We start from the raw sequence: 22,492 nt of genomic DNA on the forward strand, positions 1-22,492 counted from the left end.
TCAAATATCCCTATTGGGATGTGCTTGTTTTGTGTTGGCTATTCCGTTCTTCACCAACTTTACAGTTTGCAGCTTCCTTTCTACCTTTTGATTGTCCTTTGGCAGTGTAAGAAACGCGATCCAAGATGGTTAGTAGATATGTGAAATAATAATCCGAATTTATTTAAATCATCAATAGTTAAAGTACTATAGTTATTTGATAAGAACTCTATGATTGTTATTGTTTAATGAGTGGACTATAGCTTTTTGGTCCAATCTTTTTAACAATGAAAATTAAATAGCATAACCTATTATCCAACTTACATCATGAAACACTGATAGCGTGATTATTAAATAACAAATTGGGTGGATAATAAAATAAGAAATGTAGTTTTCATACCGATTATTTATCGGCTAAATTTAAGCAATTAGTATATATACACAATTAAGTTCACCAATATAATTTAGTATAATAGCAATAATTTTTGATGAATTGCAATATATATAAATATATTTAACATGTGTTTATTGTTTTAGGCAAAGGTAAAGTGTTCTGAATTGAGGACAAAAGATAAGAAGGAGTTGCTCAAGCAACTCGAGCTGCTAAAAACAGAATTGACCACTTTGAGGGTGGCTAAAGTAACTGGAGGAGCAGCTTCTAAATTATCTAAGATGTAAGTTTGATGTAAGATATTAATACTTAAGTTTGAAACAAAATATTCCTGAGTTATCTATTAATCCAGCTTTATTTTTTTAATTTTATATTCAGTATCTTTAAACTAATTATAAATAACTTGCAATATGTTTATACGAAAGTAGTAAATGTATAATTCGATATATCATAATTGTTTTATTTTTCTTACAGCCGTGTTGTAAGAAAGGCTATTGCACGTGTCTATATTATTATGCACCAGAAGCAGAAGGAAAATCTTCGTTTATTTTATAAAAATAAGAAGTATAAGCCCCTTGACTTGAGGCCCAAGAAAACTAGGGCTCTGCGTCGTGTTCTTACTCCTTACCAGGCCAGCAGAAAGACATTGAAGGAGATACGAAAGCATTCTGCATTCCCACAGAGGAAGTATGCTTTGAAAGTATAACGTGTACATCTTTACTTAATACGCAAAATAAATATTTCATAAAAAAGTTGTATGATAAATTATTAAAAAAAAAAGCATGATACTTGCAATCTTAGGAAAGTTTTAAGCATCTAGGTATGATGAAAAATTCAATCCGCAAAACTATTCAAGGCACTGTATATTTATAAAGTAATTCCTTGGACATACTTTTTGTACGCACCCATTTTTAAGAAATTGATACACAAGTTTAAAAAAAATTTAGTAGTTTTTTATGTACAAGCATTATATGGTCTATAGTATAAGCTAATATATCTGTAGTGTTACATAAATATGGTACTTTATTATAACAAATGTTAAAACGAATGAATCTATTCACGATTACACAGTGATGAGCTTTCCTGAACACCATGGACATGGATGGAAGTCTGGTCCTGTAATGTATATGTCTTTACAATCTTTGATTTCTGTTAGAAGATCAAGGATCTGCGATGTTGTTTTATCTTCAATCAATTGTAGTTCTGCATTCTCTTGCCCATCATCATTAGGAACCACAGGATTAATAACATGTATGTCTATAAAAAAATAATATATCAGTACATATTTTATATTTGTTCCTTAATTCTATGCATAATGGAGAGGAAATTGATTATTTCGAAATTATACATGGGAAAGTTACTCATATATATTAGATATAGATATACCCTTACACAACTTACCCTTATATAACTGAACGCAAGATTCTGTAGGATGTTTTTTAAGCATTTCAGTAACTAGTATTTTTAGCTTGTGTAATTGTTTTTGTTGTTGATTACATTGATCTACTAATTGACGAAAGGTTTCCTCTCTCTCCTTCCATTTGTTTGTCAAAACCTCTCGTTGTTTTTGATATAAAGTAATATATTCTCCTATATAAATATATTTAGATAATTAAATATTCCAGAATTTCATAGATCACTAATATTTAATTTGTAATCATTTTTGCTTAGAAGAGAATTATTTGTAAAAGAATTTAAATATATATATATGTGTGTGTGTGTGTGTGTGTGTGTGTGTGTGTGTGTGTGTGTGTGTGTGTGTGTGTGTGTGTAAATTTCCTAACCCATGCAAAGTGATTAAACAATTATGTCAATGTACAATTAATTAACTTTATTAGGTAATTATATCTTATCATAATACTTAAGAAAAGTTTGATTACTTTAAACAAGTCTGTATTATAAAAATAGTACAGCTTACCAATAGTTTCAGTTTCACCTTGGAGTTGGAGAACTAAATGTTCCAATTTTTGTTTTTCATCAGTTAATTCGGCAACTTTTTCCATTGCATCTTTAAATTTTTTTTCTAATTTTGTAATAGGTCTAGAATCATCCAACGTATTTTTACCTTTTGACAATGACAAACTTTGTGTTGTTGTAATATCATCATTATTTTCCAATCTTATTACATGTTGGTCTCCATTAACATTTATAGTTGCTTCTGGCAAAGCTATTTCTTCCTGTGTTTGCATTTCTAATTTCTTTGTGAGTTCTTTATTTTCCTTTTTTAACTCTTCTATATAAACCTATACATTTTTTTAACATAAATTACAGTAATTAAATTATTATGGTAACAAGATTACCATAGTTAATAGTAATTAGAGTAATGCGTGAATTATACCGTAACTAGGCTGAAAAATTATAAATATATTAAAATTATCAATTTATTTAAAAAGTTTCACAAATTACCAAAGCGTTTTGTAATTCTTGTTGTAATGTATGAGCATGATGAGATTGAGCTTGGTAGTGTTGCATCTGATCTGTAATTTGAGCATTTTGCAACTTTTCTTTCTCTAATTCTATTAAACACGTTTCCTTCTCTTTTAATTTCTCTTTCAAATTGTCCATTTCTGTCTCAACAATATTCAATCTTGCATTTAATTTTCTGCCAATATTTCGTTCAGCTTGAAGTTGTTCTGTCAAATCTAACTTAGTGTTACTCTGTGAAAGAAGAAATATATTTATTATATATATTTAGACAGAAATAAATTGTTTTAATAATATAATGAAAGATAATATTAGTAGTATTATATCTATCAATATGATATAATAATGATATAATAATGATAATGACTTACAAGTGTAACAAAAGCATTTTCCATCTCAGTCAATTGTTGCTTTAATTGTTGGTTTTGTGAAACAGCCCTAGACGCACCAAGTTTCTCACTTTCTAAAGCTTGTACCAATTTTGCTGCATCCACTTCATTGCCTTTTGTATTTCGTAGTTCTTGCACTTCATTCGTTAACATTTCGATTTGCGTATCCTAAAAACATTATGTTATCGAAAAATATTTTTCTCTATAGGCACTTGCAATTAACAAGTTCACCTTTTCAGATAATGTGGCATGAAGCCTTTCTTGTTGCGAAGTTAACTCCTCAATATTTTTCTTTAAATTATTTACATCATCATTATGCTCTCGCAACGGTACTAAAGCTTCATTTTTCTCTTTTTCATGTTGCAATTGTTGTTCCAAATCTGACAAACGTTGTATATAGCTTTTCTCTCTGTTTTCTAAATCACTGGTTATTTTTTTTCCATTTTCAAGCTGTAATTATTTAATATAAAATTTTACAATTGAATTTTTTAAAATATAATTTCCTATGGATAAAATATAATAAATATTTATGTACTTCATTAAGCAGTTTTGCTTGCTGTGCATCCAATTGTCGCACATAATTCTGGTATTGTCTGTTGGCTTCATCTTTTTCATTATTCACCAGCTTCAAAGTTTCTCTCATTTGAGTCAACTGTTGTTCTAATACTGTTACAGCTTGATGCTGAGATTCTAATGTTTGTGATGTATCAGTTAACTATAATTAAATTATTTATATCAATCGCTAGAGATATAATAATGTGATTTTTAGTTATAGTTGTACAGGATTACCTGTTGTATTCTTAATTCATTTAACGAAAGTAAAGCTGCCTTCTCTTGATATCCCTGCTGCAAACTGATGAATTCTGTATTTTTTAAATTCAGCTTCTGCTTTAATTCTGACGTTTCTAGTTCCAGGTCTTCTTTCTCTTTTCTGTAAATAGATCGATCATTTTGTAATGTTAATCATCCATACTTTTATTGATATCAATTACACTACTATAATTTAATACTTATATATAGTACCTAAAATCGAAATACTTTTTCTCAAGATCGTCATAGACTTCCTGCAACGACTGGGCATTTTTTTTAATTTCATTAGAATCATCTTTCATTTGAACCAATTCCTTTTCGAGTTCGTTGATACGAAGTTGGCTATGTTTTAGTTTCCCATTCATTTCTTCTAATTCTTCTAAATATTATAGGATTTAATTATAATAATGTTAAAAGTATATTGAAATACATGGTAAATTTTATACATTTATGTATTTCTCTTATACGCATATATATTAACCTGAATTTTGTTTTGCAGCTTTCTGACTTTGTGCCAGAGCTGCTGTAAGTTCTGCTTTCTCTGCTATTAAGATACCAGTAGTCTGTGCATGAACCTGCAATTGCTCCTTCAAAGGATTTATCTCGCGAATGAGTCTGGCTTCAAATTCAGAATCTTTTGTAGCTAAGATTTCTTCTAATTCAGCCATTCTGCTATGCTGTTTTATTTTTATATGCAACAATAGTGACATTAGTACACAATATATAATATATAAAATAGATAATTTTATTATACTTACATAACGGCTGACTTGAATGTGTAAGTCATTTACAAGCTGTTTCTGTTCTTCCACATAAGTATTTACAAACTGATAGTGACATTTTGCATCCAGATTACCTAGAGTTGACTCACTATTATCTATATCATCAGTTAGGGCATTAGCAACCTCTGAGGCCATTTCTAACAAATGTTCTTTCTGCACCATTGATGGTCCATTAGATGGTGTAATATTTAAGTTATATTTATCATTGTTTTCAATAAACTGTAAAGTGTTAGCTATGTTAGTCTGAAGATGTGGATGTGTGGTACTTTTATCATCACTTTCACATGATATATTCTCTTCTGAAAAATATTCCAAAGTTGAGTTTTTTTCTGTTGCTTGAATATTATTTGTAACTGTTTTAACTTCAGTTGTATTTGTCAAGTTATTAGTATCACTAAAAGCACTAAATAAACTTTCTTCCTTATGTGTAGCATTCACATCATCTATGTGCCTTTCAGAATATAAAAAGTTTTCCGAATGTTTTGTTTTATTTTGATTATGTTGATTACAGGATTTATCCATTTCTATACCTTGGTGACTTGTTTGGCACTATTAGGAAAATTATTTTAGATTATTATTGATATTGATATATATATATATATATATATATATATATCTAAATCTTAATTATATAGATTATATTGTTGTAGCAGATATAAACTAACACTATAATAATTCTAAATTAGATTCATTCATATTTATATTATGATATATATAAAATCAATTTAAAAATTTATATTATCAAATAATTACCTGTGACATAGATTCATCTGATATATTTGCATTTTGTGGCTTATCTGAGGCTTCTCGTGCTTGTAATTTCTTCTGAAGTTGAAATTCTTTTAGCTATAATAAGAATTGCAAAAACTTGTATTTTGATTAAAGTTGTTTAATTAACAAGATCTTATCAAGCTGAACTAAAAGGGAATAAATCAGATATATATTACATTTTAATAATTTATGATACTTACGTGTAAAAATTATTAGTGCATTAATTGATACTATTTTTTATAATATCACTTTTATAAATAAAATTATTTGGAAAGAAAAAAAAATAAAATTTTGTGAATAATACAAATATTACTATCAAAAAACACAACATTTAAGCACATTTTTACTGCCACGTATCAGTTATTAGGTAATCCATAACACTAATTGTATTCAGCTGCATGACTGTTTTGCAAACTGTCAATGATATGAAAACGTCACATTACCTTTTTCTTAGCAGCTAACAGTTTCTCTGTTTTACTTAGATTCATTGTGCGATAGTTTTCGTTGCACGATATTCGTCAAATGTCACGTCGTATGCAAAATCCTAGAAATACTTTACATCATTAAATATAGAAAATATTGTAACGATAAGGTCGTCAGCAGAGGTTATATCACGTCTACGTGTACATCATAAGACGTTTTACATTTTGCACAAATGCTGATAAGTGACTAGTGATGTGCGTTTCAATCGATGAATCGATGCTCGATATCTTTTTCTTCTTTTTGAATTAGAAAGATCGATTGTGTTATCTCGATATGTCAAATAATAATTTTCAATTTTCAAATAACTGAAAAAATTTTGTTTCCGATATTTTAAATAATATTCATCTAATGTTATTGAATCGTACTACTTGAAAAGCCTCACTTCGTTCGTTGAGTTACATTACGTTCTTGATTACGGATAGTATAAACAAGCAGGAATTGGTTATCCTGAAATATAGTTCTAAAGTCTCCACTACGAGCCGCCACTGTTTCTATTGGCTAATCTCGAGGTGGTAGTTGGTCTCAAGAATAGATCAGCCGAACGTTTTATTTTTGCAGTAGTACGATTCAACCAGGGATTAAGAGAGATATTAACTTGACTTAGTCAACGCTGAAATATTTATATATTTGTAAGCAAACGCAAGGAAAGTCTTCAGACATTTTCCTGTTGGCAAATTTATCATATATAAAAAATGTGATGGTTTAATTAATTGTATGACAAGACGAAATACGACGATCTGTCTAAGTAAATCTATTGATTTTATGTGCTTATCAAATTGACACATTAGCGGTGTCGGAGACATTTTCCAACAAGTGATTAACAAATGTCATCCTCATTGTTACTCTACATAGACAAGTGATTAGATTATTCGCTGTGTTCAATTTTTTTTAATCATGAGTGCTCAAAATCAGTTACCCAATCTTGATAAAATCTTTCGAGATGAGGATGAACCTGATTTTATACCTTCAGGAGGGTGTGTATTAATTTATATTACAGAATGTAACTCTACAGAGCATATGTTTATCACTTAAATACTAACATGTTTATTTATTGTAATTGTATTTTCTATTTCTATTCTACATCTGAAGTGTTCTTTTACAAGCCTAAGTATATACCTGTTTGTCTTAAATTTATAAGATGTATTTAAAACAAATATATATGCGTATGTTATCTTTTTAATTTAATTATTTTGTAAATATTATTTAGACTACTACTTTTAGCAAAATAAAATTGAATTCTTCACTTATTTTGAGTTATTCCAGTTTTGCATGATAATATTTATATTTTGTTATATTTTTAGGTCTAATTTGGCTGCTATTTTTGGGCTACAACCAAAGCTTGGAGAACATACTATTAAGCAAACAGCCTCTAAGAAGAGTAACACTCGATATAATATACAACAAACTGTAGCATCACCTTCTAAAACAGAAGTTCTGATAGCTAAAGCTATACATGCCTTCAAATTGTAATCATTTTAAACTATTAGGAATATTTGTTTTTATCTAAGTGTGTATATATGCATGTATGTGTGATATAGTAACATATAGTATAATTATAATCTTACAATATTTACCATGTTTTATATATCAAAGCATTTAATAGTAAATTTAATATTAATACTATTACATATACATAAATAAATCTGATATCATTTCAGGCAAAAAGGTCAATATGTTTCTATGGGAAAACTTGGTATGGCATTAACAGGTAACATAACAACAAGAATATATCAGATAATTTTATACAAAAACAAACAAGAATATATATCTGTTGCTACAGTGACACGTGACTTTGTGTATACTGTACAAGCAAATAATTATGCCAGTTATTATGATAACAATAAAGAGAATTGGTCAATTTTATTTGAGAATAGCGAAAGTTATATAGAATTTGCGATAGAGATAGGACTGTCATGTTATTTTGCACTGCAAGAGAAAGGAGAGGATGTGATTTATCAAGATTTAATATTAAGTGACAAAGATATAATTGCAAAAGAAGGAGACAATATATGCATCAAATATTTCGTGGGAACTGAGATAGTACAACCCTTTAAAACAAATTTTGTAATGTCACAAACAATGACAGTAGAAATATCAACAGACAATAATTGGGAGAGAAGTCTTTTGGGAAGTGGCAAGGGACTGAAGAGAATTTTATTTTTACCTCCTAACAAACAGGTATTCCAACAAAATTCTGTCAAATACAACATGCAGCAACAAAGTTGTTCATTAAATAGTTTTACATAGATTAGTTTAGGTCCTGGATTTCCTAAAGAAAGAGATATTATGCTGATAATAGAAATAATCGATATACAAGTACCAGAAGATGATTTGTCTGTACCTAAAGTTTCAACTAGCGGAAAAGCATCTATAATTTCGAGAATGGCAAAAATGGGTCAATCTATTCTACCAAAAATGCCTCTACCTTCTACCACTGATTCAGAAGATACCGAGGTACTATGTTTATTATTAAAACTCTAAATATATCATTGTCTTAATTTGAAGTATGTTATATTTCATTTTGTAGGATGATGTACCTCACAAGTCTCCTCGTCATAAAAAGGTTAGTTATAGTTTGCAAACTGTTTATGAGACAATTTTTCATTTTGTTAAAATAATACATATTTTGTTAGATCGATCAAGTGGAAATAATCTCACAGAAAAAGCATCTGTCGCACGAACCAGCGGAAGGAAAAGAAAGAGAAAAGAAAATTACAGAATCGAGAACAGAAGTGCCTTTGATAGATTCTAATACTTATAATCCATTAGTTAGTACACCCCAACTGACTCCGCAATGGGCACCATCATATTTTCCCGTATGTTACAGCAGTTGAATACTCAATAAATGTTTCGACAATATAATAGTTCTAAAAAACAATTAACGATTAAAATTATAGGGACATTATGTTGCAATGGACAACCAAATGTATCCTGTGACACAGACTGTAAATCGTACAATATCAGCTGCTTTAGATCCTGGAATCAATATGTTGCTATCAGAAAATAGATTAACAAATGCTGAAATACGCATAGGAATGTCCAAAATATCTGATAACGTTCAAAAACTGCTAGATAAGGTATGCATGTAAATAAAAATATCGATAATGTATTTGTTGTAAAAATATTACGTATGTAGTTTCATGCACTCGAGCTTCAAAATGCAACAACACCTACGAGCGATAAAGCAACATTGGATGCTTCTTGGAAAATGCTTTTAGCTCTTAATGCATCTCGAGCAGAAGCAAATGACAATGAATTATCGAAGAATACTAATAAATACATGACTGATGAAAAAATTCGAGAGATACAGAATAGAATAAGTGCTTTAGAAAATGATTTAAAACAGTCGAAAGGTGGTAATATTTCTGGAACTTGAAAAAATATTCAAATAGCAATAGTGTGTTATATTTTGTAATTGATATATAAATTTAACAATTTGTTAAACTTTGTCACATTACAGAGGAAAAGGAATCATTGTTACAAGCTAATGAAAATTTGAATACAAAAGTTCAAGAATTAGAAACAAGATTAACTGATACAAATACTGATCTGAAGAAAACTCAAGAAGATTTAGAAAAAGCTCAAAATATTATTAAACAGTATAGAGAAGAAAATATTCACTTAGAAGATAAACTTTCCAAGTGTAGTAAAGAAAACAATTTTCAAACTGATGTAATATCTTCCAGACAAAAAGATGTAATGATTATATTTTTCAATATTATTACTATTTTATTTATATATCATAATTACTAACACATAGATATATTATGTTTATTCTACAGATTGAGAACAAGAACAAAGAAATCAAACAAATAATGAACAAAACGTATCACGTATTATTAGAAAAACTCGCGGATGGGTCACATTCCAATCTGTCATTTGATTATGTGAAGTCCGTTATTGCAAATACAATAAAGGTGAGAAACATGTGTATGTGATGTATATGACATTATGCTAACATTCTAATCGAAATTTTGCATTTAGCATATCACTTTGCAAGTGCTGAATGAAGGACTTGACAAAGATGATATAGAATCTGAAGCAAGTAAGGTTGCAAATCTCACGGTTTCCAAAACTGTTGAACATATTCCAAAAGCAGTATTCAACGCAGAGATCAATGACAATACCTCGACAAAACTCACGGAAACTTCAAGATCTACTACGGTAACCATTTCGACTTTTAAAGTAACGCAAGTAATCAAAAAAAGAAACTTATAGTACATGCATATTCTCATGATTGTTTTTACTATTCTTTTAAATTATTATTCTTCAACCTAGATCATGCCTGTCTTTGAAAATGAGCCGCCTCCCGTTCCGATTGACGACATCGATGAAGTTGACAGCGACTGATCGATTAGTGTGAAATAAGTCGATTTTTTAATTCGTCACATGTATCTATAATGCGTATTTCCTAATGTATGTTATATTCCTGACAAGTTTCTATAGTGTAACTCTCTTTGTATAAATCATTTATTAATAAAAGATATTTTTATTATAAATTAATTGATAATAACATATAGATCAATAATTTTGAATCGTAGATTGAGGAAATAACGTAAGATATGCGATTTCGAGAGATTATTAAGAAAAGAAATACAAATAATCTTTCGTTGTATACGCGAGTTTCTTCTAAAATAAAATTCATAAAATATTTTCTATGAGACAATGAAATTATTTACACACTGTTTAATTAAATAATATTTATTGTATTACTGTTTGTTAATATATGACAAACTAACTTCTGTTTTTATATGTTTCACCTGGGATATTAAATTTTTTATATTTTTTGCCCTGTAAATAAAAGAAATAATTTGAAGTCTTTTTTGAAATCTTTCTGAAGTCTTTTGAAACAATTAGAAGTCTTTAATCTTATGAGTAATTATATTAAATGATTGTACATACATTTGACTAAGATTTTCCTTTATCGCTTCCTCTTGATTACGCGTGAAAACAATTTCTTTCCTTTTCTCATTGGAATCAGTGATGTCTACGTGTACAGTTTGTTGATCAAATTTTTTCTTGAGTTGTTTAAGTCGAGTTTCTATGTTGTGTATTTTCATGTTCATCTTTTTCAATTCTTCTGCTTCTGCTCGTTCGGCAGCTGTTAGGAAAGGTTTTTTGTGATTTATCGACCGTAGAACTTCCTTTGCCCTAAAAGCATAACAATTTTTAAGTATTTTTTGCAATAGCTTCATCAAACATACGCTTTATTTTCATTTTTTAATATCAATAATATTACGATTTTTTGAAGCTCTTTAAATATTGCTTCAATAAATGACCAATAGTATCCACTCACCGACATGCCAATTCCTTCTGCTTATCATTGATATCTTCGTATCGTTCGGCTAAACGCTCTGCGTTATGTCGCAATTCTTTCTTTGTTTCCATTAAAACGTCGAGTTCTTTTAACAAATGGGTTTTCAAGACCTTCAAAGCATGTACTTTCTTGTTGATTTCTTCCCGGACTTTGTCGTGTCGAACAAAGTGTTGGGTACGAAATATATTTGTGGCGTGATACAGAAGCTGAAACGTTAAAGAAATTAGATAGAATATAATCATAGATTGTTTATTTTTTCTTCATAATTCTTATAAACAATAAAAATTTGAAATTATTGCTCAATTCATATCTCACTCGGCAAACAATATTTCAGCAACGTATCAGCAATGTTTCGACGTTGCTGAAATATTTTGCTTGTCGAGTGGGATAATATCCTGCATTCACATTATACCTCTAAACACTCGCTCAAGGACATCGAGCGAGTTCCTATTTTAGTTATGGGTTGCGATATGTCACGTTTTAGCAATTTTTTTATGTACGCATCGAATGGTTCCTTGTCCATCTTGAAAAGAAGAAAAAGTATATTCCATAAAAAAAATACAGTAATTGATATTTTCGAGGTTATTGTTTTTATCCCAAAAGAAAATTTATTCATTGAGATTCTTCAATCAATTCTTTAGAAATATTTTTGAAATATACAAACAAAAATGGACTCTCCTATTTTCTCAGATATTTTAGAATAAAAGTATTAATTCTTGATCGGAATAATATAATAATGTAATACAGTGATAAGTACTTTTTTCATGGTGTTAACGATAGGTTCGAGTTGTTTCGCTACTGGAAGATAATGCAAATCTATGACTGAAAGATCAACGACAATGCCCGTGTGCAGCAATGCGACCAAAACGCATGGTTCTTGAAGGAGACCGAAACCAAATATCGGCGTAGCCTCGTCTATGTTCGTGTGCTTCGTTCTTGTGGAAAATAAGTACTGCAAAGTCGACTGATTCGATAAGGCAGGCAAGTGATTATCGTTTTTATCTAGAAGAGAGAAAAAATTTCATCGAATAGAAAGAAGAGTTTCTCTATTTTTTTCGAGAAGGATAGAAAATCTTTTATTTTTGAAAGATGTAGCAGCAGAATTCTTTAATTTTATCTTTCTTTTTATGTTTTTTCATCTTTATTTCTTCTTTTAACAAGAATCAAGCCAATAAATGATTTTTATGAGTGTCGCAAGGGAGAAACGAATACAAAAATCTATCTAAATTGCGCGCCTGAAGAGCTTTTACACAAGTTTATAACTTAAACGTTGCGAGATGAAGAACATAAGTTCAGCTTCTACATCACTTACTTCGTCATATAAATTTACTTGCCATTCGGTACACCTATGAATTCCTCCAGTTGAGAAACCATCGGCAAACTCACTATGTGAATTCCGGCGTTATGAGAACAAAAATATCTGTAAGTAAGCGGTTGTAGATAGTAGCTTGTACGAGTAATCAATAATTGATTAACAATTGATACAAATACACAAGGCGGAATTATCGCTAGTCTTGCCAAAGAGAAAAATAAACTTTTTCTTTTTCAATAAGCTATTTCTATAAGAAATTGTGATAATTCCGCGCGACATCTTTGTACATCTCGAACACATTTCTTTCTAATTTACACCTCGATTTGTTGCCCTTATCGCCATGAAGATAGACGGGACAGTTATATTTTTTGTCATCGTCCGTGAAGAGAAGACCCAGTTCTAATTCGACACATTCATAGACGTAGAGTGCATCGTCCGGTGTATGAAGACTATAGGTTGAGCCATACTGCGACCAAGTCTGAGGAGAAGGATTGATCATGTGATAAAATGAAGAGATACTAGTTGCAGAATTTATGTTCGCAGTGAGATTATGGTTGATTCTTCTCTTGAAATATGAAAGTCAACACGCTGTTACGAGCGGTACTCCGTACTGCCATAGATTGGCAAGCAAAAACGTAAGGAAAAATCAGCATGTTTCATCATACTTCACGCGAACATCTTTTTGTAATTTAAAGATGAAATATGCCAGGGTGTCGTTACATCGATATTTATCGTATGTGCATCATACTTTTCTGTCGTCGTCGTCGTCATCCAGTACTTCGCGCAGTAATATCGCGTGATAAATCTTTCCGGTGCACATGGCGATGACCACTATCGGTGGGGTAGTTTGCAGGCACATGATAGAGCATGAATCTATCCCGTAATTATCGTCACTCGGTGGATATATAGACAGTGAGCCCAACACCACCGGATCCTCGTAGCTGACAACACAATAAGCGCCATAGTCGAGAGAACGGGAAAGAGGACATTGCATTATTCTTTCGCCATCACATTGCAATAATATAAATTTCTTCTTTCAAGCGCATCAATTTGTATTTGGCGTTTTTTCATCACAAACGATTGTTCAAATTATTTGACATGATTTTCATCAAAGAAAAAAAGAAACACTTTGTTCATACTTCTCCAAAAGGATGTTCCCGCGGACGATCAGCACTTCGCCGTTCCCTCGAAGGATCAGGATCGGCCACTCGATGTGATTCCAATCGATAACTTTTTTCACCTGAAAATTTAGGATGCCTCGTATCGTGCATTCCAATCGGCTAATCAGTATGTCAAAATATCAACTCGAAGTTGATAACTCAACATTCTGAATGGAGAAAAGATCCTTTCGGCAAATCCTCGCAGCTCTCACGTTCTCCCGCCGCCGGCTCGGTGGACGCGGCACTTCGTCGGTTTTCGTACCTCATCGATGCTCCTGTTGACGAACATTTCCGGTTTCTTCAACGTGGGCGTGACGAAATCAAAGTCCACCGCGATCTCGCCGAGGGACGTGAAGTCCGGGATCTTCCTCGGGGGCGAGCTCGAGGGTGCGCGGCCGACTTTCCAGCATTTTACGAGCCTGGGTGCACCGCCCAGCTCGCATTCGTACAAACTGTGGCGAAGTTAAATGCAACTTAAGATCAGTAGAGGCCCGGCGACGTTTTTCAAAGACGCTTCGGCGCGCAAAGCCCGCCGGAAGTTTAGTTTAGTTCGCGGAAGCATTTTTCCGCACTTTTAAGCCCCGTCTAACGCGAGGAGTTTAAGCGCGCGAGCTTAAGTTATGTCGCGGTCCTTCGCGAGGGTTTCGCAAGTTTTCCGTAATTATAACGACGAGGGATGCCGGCTCTCTCGCGGCTGAAAGGACCAAATGCCTTTGTCCCGAGAGCGCAGACACGCGAGCGAACGCGCGTCTGCTCGACCGATGGTGTGTGGCGCGCGATTCCGAAGATTCGGTCGCAAGCGATAGAACTGGAGTGACAAACCTGAGCGAGACGGATACAGGAAATACAGATATTCCGCGATTAATTGATCGAGTCGCGTGATTGCTTTATAATTACCGGAAGGAGTTCTCGGATGTCAAAACCAGCAAATGCGAGTCACTCGTCGAGCCCGGGTGCCATCGCACGCGCTGAATTTCCGTGGTCGCCCCAAAGTCGCCGAAGTTGTGATTTCTGAAATCAGAAGACGTATCAGGTGACGCGATTCGCATCGTGTATATTGATCGCTCCTGTTCGATCTCATCGACTAAACTGAATAAAAGTAGCTCGTTGGATCGAATGGAACGTCATCGTGATGAAAAATCTGTGTAGAAGTAAACCCCTCCACATCTGAATGCAACGAGTGCGCACGTTTTTTTCTACACGATTAATAAAAATAACAAATTGTTAAGAGGCAGACGTCGGGGCTGCGGTTCGTCACACGCGTGATTACAACGAGAGGGACCGCAGGAGTGTGAGACATCGATCCAAGTTGGATTCGCGCCTAAGCAAGAGAGGAGAGCCGCGTTCGGCCGCGCGGATGAGCATTAATGGCTTTATAATCTAATGAATTTTTAGGTTAAGCGTCGGGAAGGATGAGCAGAAAATCCAGATAGGTTTTTCCCCAGGATTTATTGCCGAGAAAGAAAAGACGAGGGCACGGGGAGCGCGTTCGCCGCTTATCTCTCGCTTGTCTGTGCCTTTCGACCGATGGGTGTAACCAGCGAATCATCTCGAAATTTATTTTCCACCGCGACAATAATAATTATATATGAGACCGCAGGGCACAATCGGATCGCACGGCGTTCTCCAGTCAATTTATTCCACTCATTTTCTGTTTTTGTTTTATGATTTCTTCCCCTGCCTCAAAGCATTCCCTCCTCGAGAAATCTACACTTTCTTTTTTTAATATCAGACATCAGACGCTCCAACGCACGCTTTTGAGTGATATGTGTTTTTCACAGGAACAACATTTACATTTCTCTAAATTCTACTCTTGTCGTGGTTGATCTTTAGCGCTGCTCTAGAAGATGATTCTCCGGACCTCACAAATTCCCGATATTTCTTGTGGGAGCAGCGCTTGGTTAGTCCTAATGCGTAGAGTTCATAATCTTCCGCGCTCTACGTGGACGCGATTATTTCGTTCGCCCATTTACGGGGAAAAAATGACGAAATTCGTCTCGGAATCTTAAATGAGAAGGTGAACGAGGCCATGACGCGGAAGCGGCGGTGACTTAAACGCAATAACGAGTAATACGCAGGGAAGTTCCTAGAATAAAATGATACGACACCGTGTAAGATCTACTTTGAAGTCAGGTCCGTGCCGTTCTTTGTACAAATTGCGAGAAAAGCGTGGCGCAAAAAGCTCCGGCCACCGCCACCGGGGTTAATACGTTTACGTAGGAAAATTATTTTTAATTTTTCTAGACGTGCCCCGGACGAGAGAGAGAGAGAGAGAGAGAGAGAGAGAGAGAGAGAGAGAGAGAGAGAGAGAGAGAGAGAGAGAGAGAGAGAGAGAGAGAGAGAGAGAGAGAGAGAGAGAGAGAGAGAGAGAGAGAGAGAGAGAGAGAGAGAGAGAGAGAGAGAGAGAGAGAGAGAGAGAGAGAGAGAGAGAGAGAGAGAGAGAGAGAGAGAGAGAGGATCTGGGAGAGAGAGCGGGGTGAGGTCGAGACACGAGGGTGTGGCAGAATGCGCGGCACTGCCGTGTAAGAATTTCTTAATTAGATTCGAGCAGCTGCGCGGCCTCTCATTCTTTTGTTTTCGGCGAGAAATTTCCGGTAAGTCGCGACGGCGGTACCTGGACCAGGCCACACTCGCGTTGCGAAGAGACGAGAGAGAGAGAGAGAGAGAGAGAGAGAGAGAGAGAGAGAGAGAGAGAGAAAACTTCAAGCTTTATTAGATATTTTTTATCGGCTCTCGACTTGAGAGACGAGCTTCGTTCCTACAGGCTATTCTGAGTCGTCGCCATCATCGGAACTACAAGCCATGTTTTTGTTTTCTCTTTTTACGATCTTCGACATTTTACGCATTTACGCATATTTTCTCGGTAATCGTCTCCTGCTGATATGACCATAATGGACGACGAAGACTAAAGCAAGAGCCGGACAACGTCAAATAATCCTTATTCACTCGCTTTATTTTCAAGAGTACGATTAAGGTCTCGGTAGATTTGGTTCGATGCGTTTTCATCGAATGATCGCCCGAATATAGATCCTAGACAACAATATCTATCCTATTTAATATAACCGAAGCGAAAAATGGATATTTACGACCTGCTATCCTCGTATCCTTTTTTCGGCGGCAGTGTCAACGGATATCGAATACGCGACCGAGGGGGTTGCGCGAGCGCGCCCTTAAATGCGTTGGTCCTGTTGCCATTCATTTTATTTAGGAATATTCAGCGCCATCGAACGAAAGCATCTCCGCGGGCAAGCCGAGGTAATCAAGGCAGCTTAATACCTATCAGAACACGCGCGTGTGCACGCGCGTGGAGCGAGAGCGAAGGGGTAGGCATAAATTCTGATAATTCCGAAATTGTGACAGAACGAAGAAAAATTCCCGGGAGAGGTCGCGGTGAAAAGTGCGAATAAATCGTTGCGTATGCCTTTGTCAACGAAACGGCGAGCCAGGCGGATGCAGGAGGGTTGGAGCCGCGATGATGGGGTGAGAGTGAGAGTGAGAGAGAGAGAGAGAGAGAGAGAGAGAGAGAGAGAGAGACCCACCGCCGCCGCGCGTCTGGCCCTTTTTTTCGTCCCTGCCGTGCCTCCCCCTTCCCACTCGCCTCGTGTGCCTCTACACCTCTTCAGCGACCCACACCCTGCCGCCCCTCTCATCCTCTCACTGTCTCTCTGTCCCTCTGCCGGCTGCTCACCCTCTCGCCTGCCGTCCTTCCTCTTTACCAGGGAGGGGGCGGGGGTGCGTGCGTACATTTTTATCAATTATTAAGAACTCCTGGCGCTTGTGTGCCGGTGGTGGCCGTGTTCGTCGTTCTGCGCGGGACGTATGTACAGGGTGTCGCGGGGGTGGAGAAGCGAGGGGATGCATCCCGGAGACCGTAGCGTGGTGGTGATACCCGATGCCCGCTATCTTTTTCTCCCCGGGCGCGGGCCTTTTGCTCGCTTTTTCTGGCATGCCGCGGACATTAATAACGGCCACGGGCTAACCACCGCCGTCAACCAACCCCCCTGCCAACGTTACCGTGTCCAGCCGCGGAAAGTGCGAGAGTAATAATAAAATATACGAAATGTAGGCGAGAGCACATCGTTGTGCGCGCGCGAGAGGCAGAGGCAGAGGCGGTGGCGGCGGCCGCCGCCGCCGCTGAGGCCGACAAAACAAACGTCGCGACGTTACGGTGTACCTTTCATTGTCCGCGAAGGTACGCGGATCTCCTCGCGTTATAATAATTTAGAGCGACGCTGCGGGAGCAGCGCAGACTCTGATTTTAGCTTAATAGAACGCCGCCGCCCGCTTCGGCCGGCCGGCCGGCCGGCCGGCTGGCTGCGTCGCGTTGCGTCGCGTTATGCCGCATCCGCGTGTTTATGCCGAGATTGTCATTATTCTCCTCGCGCCCCGGATACGCCGTCGCCGTCGAGTTGGCGAAATTACGACGATTTGTAGCGGACGCGGGAATACACATTTGATTCGATCATTCCGACGACACCAAGCACGTCGTTTTCACGGCGTGTGTCGCCTCGAATGATTTTTCATGCGGTTTGCGCGTTTGCGACTCGCTCAGTTCTCTGATGCCGCCGCTTTGTTTGGAGGGTGACGTTCGGGTCATCCCCTAATTTCTATTTTCTCGCTCAAGGCGGCTTTCTAAATCGCGGAATCGCGGAAAAGCGGAATGTTTAAGTCAAGTTTGGGGGTGAGTTCTTGATTTATACAATTTTGAATAAAATTATTCGCTCGACGATTCAGAATAAAGGATTCACGGTGTGAATGATAAGCCGCTCTGTTTCGAGTGAAATTTCACTCGAAAGTGGTGGTTTTCGGCTGGTAGGTTTCAGTTGAGCATCGAGAGCGCATTCGTTGCACGGATCACCGCTTCATTGAATTTTCTAAGAGGCCAACGAATGGATTCGCATCTCGCCCGCTTCAAGGGAGAGACTGGAAGTCCATGAAGAGGGAGGGGGTGACCGAACGTCACCCTCTAGATCGAGCGATCGCATCGGGAAAGCGTGGCTTTCCAGACCCGGGCGAATCCTCCCCTCCTCTGGCTGAAACCCTAAGACGCCATTCGGTGGGACAATTTTTAACCCACTTACGCCTCGTTTCAGCCGAAGTCTCTCCGCGACGCGGCGTTTAATCTCCGGCCGCGCGCGTTGCACGTCGACGTAACGGGCTTTGTCACGTGGCTTTTACGTCGGTGTTGCACCCTTTGTACCGCGATTACGTACTTCGAGCCCCCGAGCGGGGACAACGTAGAACCGCTTAATTCCGCCCGGCGAGCCCGTAATGTCGTAATATCGTTCAGTTACTCGGAATATTTTTATTACGTCCTCGCGGAAGCGCGCCGCGCGCCGAGAGAGGAGCGGCTAAGACTAAGGGGTTGGTCGACGGCGAGAGTGGGGTGGCTTCCGGACTTGCCGGGCTGCGTTCGCGATATAACGAGGGCCATTATGATAAGCGGATGCATAGATTAGGCATTACTCGTTAACCCGGCTGTGCGCGACGCAAGGCACCAAGGACACGGAGCCTCGCGCTATCAGGAGAACTCGACGGAAGATCGACGACGAAGCTGCGACGATCTTAATTTATCGTCGTTTTCGAAATACCGAGGAACAAAGAAGCGATAAGAAGACTCTATAACACACAATCAATAATACACGTGTATATATATTGTCATATATTATAATAAAACACATAATAAATGCATAAATGATATAAATAAATCAGTCGCTGTTCTAAGCGGGTTTGAAATCTCGACGATAGGAAGTATCGATCGATCGATGAGCACATCGAGCACATTCAGCACGATAGCGTGGTGAACGAAAAGCGTATCGTTGAATTCATTCTTCCGGATGTTAAAGTGTCTGATGAGCGAGGGTGTTCCTCTCGGGGTAACGAGCGATCGGCGATCCACGATGAAGAGGCGGCCGATCGAGCCGCGATCTGGCCGCCGAGCGCAGCCTCAGGCCATTTCGCTCATCATTGGTGCTCGTTACAGAGCAACAGCCGCGTTACAGCGGAACTTGGAACTCTCTCCCTGAGCGAGAGGGCACCGAAGACAGCGCTCGTCCGCGAGGGGCCGCGGGGGCGGCCCATAAAATCGGGATGTTGCGCAAAATATAACGACCGACGTTCTCCTGGCGCTGGCTGACGCTCCCGTCGTAATTCATCCCGACTCTCGCTTGCCTTCCTTCGCCTTCCCGACGACACCTGCGTCGGCAACTAAGCCCGTTAATTCTGGAGGCCGCGACGCGCCTCTAGGCAGCGTCGCGTCGCTCTCGCGCGTCACCATCGCCCTGCCATCGGCTCCTCGCACCCGGCTCTAGTGGGGTTCCCAAAGCTTCCCCCGGCTGCACCGGGGTGTCCCGACACGTTCCGGTTCTCGATCTTCGCCGGTGGCACTTATCCCCGACATAGCGCGCCACGTTTTCGCCGCTGCGCCCGGTATCTCTCGCGGGCGGAACGCGTGCCGCAGTGCGTGAGCGTCGCGGCTCGTCGCGCAAGATAATTAGCCGACGCTCGATACGCGTTAATCAGAGGCGTCATTGGAAAACGACCGGCCTCGGCGAGGCGAGGCATCGATCCTCCGTGCGCGCGATCAGGATCAGAAGGAAGTGGGACGGGGGTGAAAATTGCGTTAATCGAACCGACGCGACGCTTTGATCTTGCGCTGCTTGTTTTTTTTCTGAATAATTAAATTCCCGAAATTGTACAGGGTTTTATTTATTGACACAAATTGATGTCAAGTGAAAATTCGGACGACGAAATATCGAGTCGCGAGATCACGGCTCCTTTTCCACGATCGACGGTTTGATTGGGGACAGGCAGAAGAGACATTAGATCGTGGATATCGAATTTTCGTCATGCGAACGCGTGTCTTTGGACACGAAACGCGGCGGTGTTGGAGACGAGCGGAGACGAGAGACGCGGCCACGACGGGATACGGCAAACAAAGGATACCAAGTCCGGAGCGCGAGAACAGGAGTGCCCGGGCATCCCAGAATGTGCCCGTGGCTAGCACACGTACTGCTGTAATTAAAAGAACCGACAGATGTCCCTTTCTCTCTCTTATTCTCTCTCTGTCTGTCTCTCTTTCGCCGACGGCTTTTATTTCGTTACGCGAGACGGCGACGACGACGACGACGACGACGACGACGACAACGGCGACGACGATGCCGACGACGTCGGCGACGGCGGCTGGAACGCGTCTCGCGTATTTAAATTCTTCAGCGGGCGACTCCCGGAATTCTTTGATTAGACGCAGGTAGCCGTGACGGAGGTGGACGAACGTACGAATTTGCATAAAGTGTACCTATGTCTAGTCGTACTCTAGTCGTAGTCACGATAATTCAACAGATCGTGATCGAAGTTTTTTTTATTTCATCCTTTCTCGCTCTCTGTTTCTCTCTGGAATTAATCTGGAATTAATCAACAATCGAAATTAATCGTTTGTAAATCTGCGGCTACTGAGCCTAAAACGGTAAAAGATCGAAGCGCGACGCTGCTGGGCAAAAGAGAGAGATTTTCAGGACGGAGTGGGCGCAAAGACGACACACGACGCGGCAGATAAAACGGCGAACGCTTTCGGCGCTATCGCGGGCAAGCGCGGCCCGATTAAACAGGGTGACAGCGAGCTTTTTAATTCAGCGCGACCTCTCGTAATTCAACTCCTTCGTTAACGCTGATTCGACGAGAAATATCGTTCGGCCGGCAATAAAGTTTCAGGCCGCGCCGGCCTGATAAAGCGCGCGCGACACACGTAAACCGTAAAACGGCTTATACGCTTTTTCCTCGGCGTGCCGACATTTTTCAAAAGGCGCGGATATCATCGGGGACCATCTAAATCATCCGGCGCGCGAGTACAGCGCGCGACCCTATGCTCGGTCTCCGCAAACAACCCCCCTCGCGCGCTCATCACCCGCGATTCCACGCCTCGTCGCCGAAAACAACCGGCAAGCCGGTGATTTTCGTTAGTGCTTGCTCATCGAAAAAAAGTAGAAAAACGAGGGGAAACCCAAAGTGGGGGGGAGTAGTGGAGTACGGAGGGTGCAGTAGATGTCGTGTGTTTGGAGACGGGGCGCGCTCTCTTTCTCGTTTTCTCGCTCCCGCTCTCTCCCTCTCTCTCTTTTCGCCGTTCGCGCGACCGCAGTTGTGTGAGTGCACGTAGCACACCGCGTGTGGCCGCCCGAGATTAGCCGCGGGTTTATATCGGGATTACATATGTAAAACCATTAGATTAAATCATTTTTTAAATAAACGCGCTCGCCTCCCTCCCCGCCCGAGGTCGGCGGCCCGGGTCAGATAGGAGAGCCACCCCCGCGCGCACATTCGCGCTCGCGCTTACCCGTTCGAGGGGGTGAAAGAGAGAGAAAGAGAGAGAGAGAGAGAGAGAGAGAGAGAGAGGGAGGGAGGGAGAGAGAGGGAGGAAGGGAGGAGAGAAAGAGAGAGAGGGAGGGAGAGAGGAGAGAAAGAGAGAGAGAGAGAGAGAGGGAGGGAGGGAGGGAGGAGAGAGAGAGAGAGAGAGAGAGAGAGAGATTCAGCCCGTGGGTGAAATATTCCGTAGCACGTTCAACATATGCTCGAGAAACTCTGTGGCGCGCACCGCGATTCGATTGACCGTTTCTGCAGCGCGGTCCGCGGTATTTCCACGTTCGGGAATAAATGAGCTTGCACGGCTGACAGATTAGCC

General features: G+C 38.8%; 4 protein-coding genes across 5 annotated transcripts in view; 2 read left to right on the plus strand and 2 right to left on the minus strand.

The window, feature by feature from the left end:
- Window positions 1–33: 33 nt before the first annotated feature.
- RpL35 (ribosomal protein L35) lies at window positions 34–1,122 on the plus strand. The gene is made up of 3 exons (XM_011139844.2): window positions 34–128; window positions 517–653; window positions 845–1,122. Exons 1-3 carry the CDS (start codon window positions 126–128, stop codon window positions 1,074–1,076), a joined length of 372 nt encoding a protein of 123 aa, XP_011138146.1. The 5' UTR covers window positions 34–125; the 3' UTR covers window positions 1,077–1,122.
- Window positions 1,123–1,216: 94 nt separating this feature from the next.
- Window positions 1,217–6,260, minus strand: LOC105182433 (golgin subfamily A member 2). Of its 2 annotated transcripts, none has more exons than XM_025298394.1 (13): window positions 5,990–6,260; window positions 5,529–5,621; window positions 4,752–5,324; window positions 4,475–4,670; window positions 4,222–4,372; window positions 3,973–4,114; window positions 3,719–3,898; window positions 3,415–3,633; window positions 3,166–3,351; window positions 2,777–3,028; window positions 2,289–2,613; window positions 1,772–1,960; window positions 1,217–1,627 (listed from the first exon to the last, which is right to left on the minus strand). In XM_025298394.1, exons 1-13 carry the CDS (start codon window positions 6,032–6,034, stop codon window positions 1,434–1,436), a joined length of 2,745 nt encoding a protein of 914 aa, XP_025154179.1. In that variant the 5' UTR covers window positions 6,035–6,260; the 3' UTR covers window positions 1,217–1,433. The 2 variants fall into 2 exon arrangements, with proteins under 2 accessions (XP_025154179.1, XP_011138144.1); XM_011139842.3 differs by having other exon boundaries at window positions 4,207–4,372; window positions 5,990–6,259.
- A 284-nt stretch (window positions 6,261–6,544) lies between these two features.
- Window positions 6,545–10,512, plus strand: LOC105182432 (FK506-binding protein 15). The gene is made up of 12 exons (XM_011139841.3): window positions 6,545–7,003; window positions 7,331–7,495; window positions 7,688–8,207; window positions 8,277–8,483; window positions 8,557–8,592; window positions 8,663–8,845; window positions 8,927–9,106; window positions 9,166–9,382; window positions 9,490–9,725; window positions 9,812–9,946; window positions 10,014–10,193; window positions 10,308–10,512. Exons 1-12 carry the CDS (start codon window positions 6,924–6,926, stop codon window positions 10,377–10,379), a joined length of 2,211 nt encoding a protein of 736 aa, XP_011138143.1. The 5' UTR covers window positions 6,545–6,923; the 3' UTR covers window positions 10,380–10,512.
- A 202-nt stretch (window positions 10,513–10,714) lies between these two features.
- The window catches only part of mbo (nuclear pore complex protein Nup88), a 63,987-nt gene continuing 52,209 nt past the window's right edge, over window positions 10,715–22,492 (minus strand). Inside the window, exons 3-13 of the mRNA XM_011139882.3 lie at window positions 14,716–14,829; window positions 14,081–14,270; window positions 13,798–13,898; window positions 13,407–13,599; window positions 12,976–13,136; window positions 12,681–12,766; window positions 12,104–12,348; window positions 11,759–11,869; window positions 11,326–11,552; window positions 10,932–11,180; window positions 10,715–10,820 (exon numbers count right to left, since the gene is read on the minus strand). Of these exons, the coding sequence (XP_011138184.1) occupies window positions 10,739–10,820; window positions 10,932–11,180; window positions 11,326–11,552; window positions 11,759–11,869; window positions 12,104–12,348; window positions 12,681–12,766; window positions 12,976–13,136; window positions 13,407–13,599; window positions 13,798–13,898; window positions 14,081–14,270; window positions 14,716–14,829 (1,759 nt within the window). The 3' untranslated portion in view covers window positions 10,715–10,738. The remainder of the gene's footprint in view (window positions 10,821–10,931; window positions 11,181–11,325; window positions 11,553–11,758; window positions 11,870–12,103; window positions 12,349–12,680; window positions 12,767–12,975; window positions 13,137–13,406; window positions 13,600–13,797; window positions 13,899–14,080; window positions 14,271–14,715; window positions 14,830–22,492) is intronic.

Source organism: Harpegnathos saltator, unplaced genomic scaffold, assembly GCF_003227715.2.
Source record: "Harpegnathos saltator strain DR-91 unplaced genomic scaffold, Hsal_v8.6 scaffold101, whole genome shotgun sequence".
NCBI lineage: Eukaryota > Metazoa > Arthropoda > Insecta > Hymenoptera > Formicidae > Harpegnathos > Harpegnathos saltator.

Excerpts from the sequence above, each read along its gene's own strand:
- RpL35 (XM_011139844.2), top strand. Across the intron at positions 654-844 it reads GCTTCTAAATTATCTAAGAT|CCGTGTTGTAAGAAAGGCTA; the intron begins GTAAGTTTGATG and ends TTTTTCTTACAG.
- LOC105182433 (XM_011139842.3), bottom strand. The coding sequence starts at position 6,034 with ATGAATCTAAGTAAAACAGAGAAACTGTTAGCTGCTAAGAAAAAG. Across the intron at positions 4,115-4,206 it reads AAAAAGTATTTCGATTTTAG|AAAAGAGAAAGAAGACCTGG; the intron begins GTACTATATATA and ends ATCTATTTACAG. Across the intron at positions 3,899-3,972 it reads ATGAATTAAGAATACAACAG|TTAACTGATACATCACAAAC; the intron begins GTAATCCTGTAC and ends ATTTAATTATAG.
- LOC105182432 (XM_011139841.3), top strand. The coding sequence starts at position 6,924 with ATGAGTGCTCAAAATCAGTTACCCAATCTTGATAAAATCTTTCGAGAT. Across the intron at positions 8,484-8,556 it reads CTGATTCAGAAGATACCGAG|GATGATGTACCTCACAAGTC; the intron begins GTACTATGTTTA and ends TTCATTTTGTAG. Across the intron at positions 9,107-9,165 it reads TTCAAAAACTGCTAGATAAG|TTTCATGCACTCGAGCTTCA; the intron begins GTATGCATGTAA and ends TTACGTATGTAG.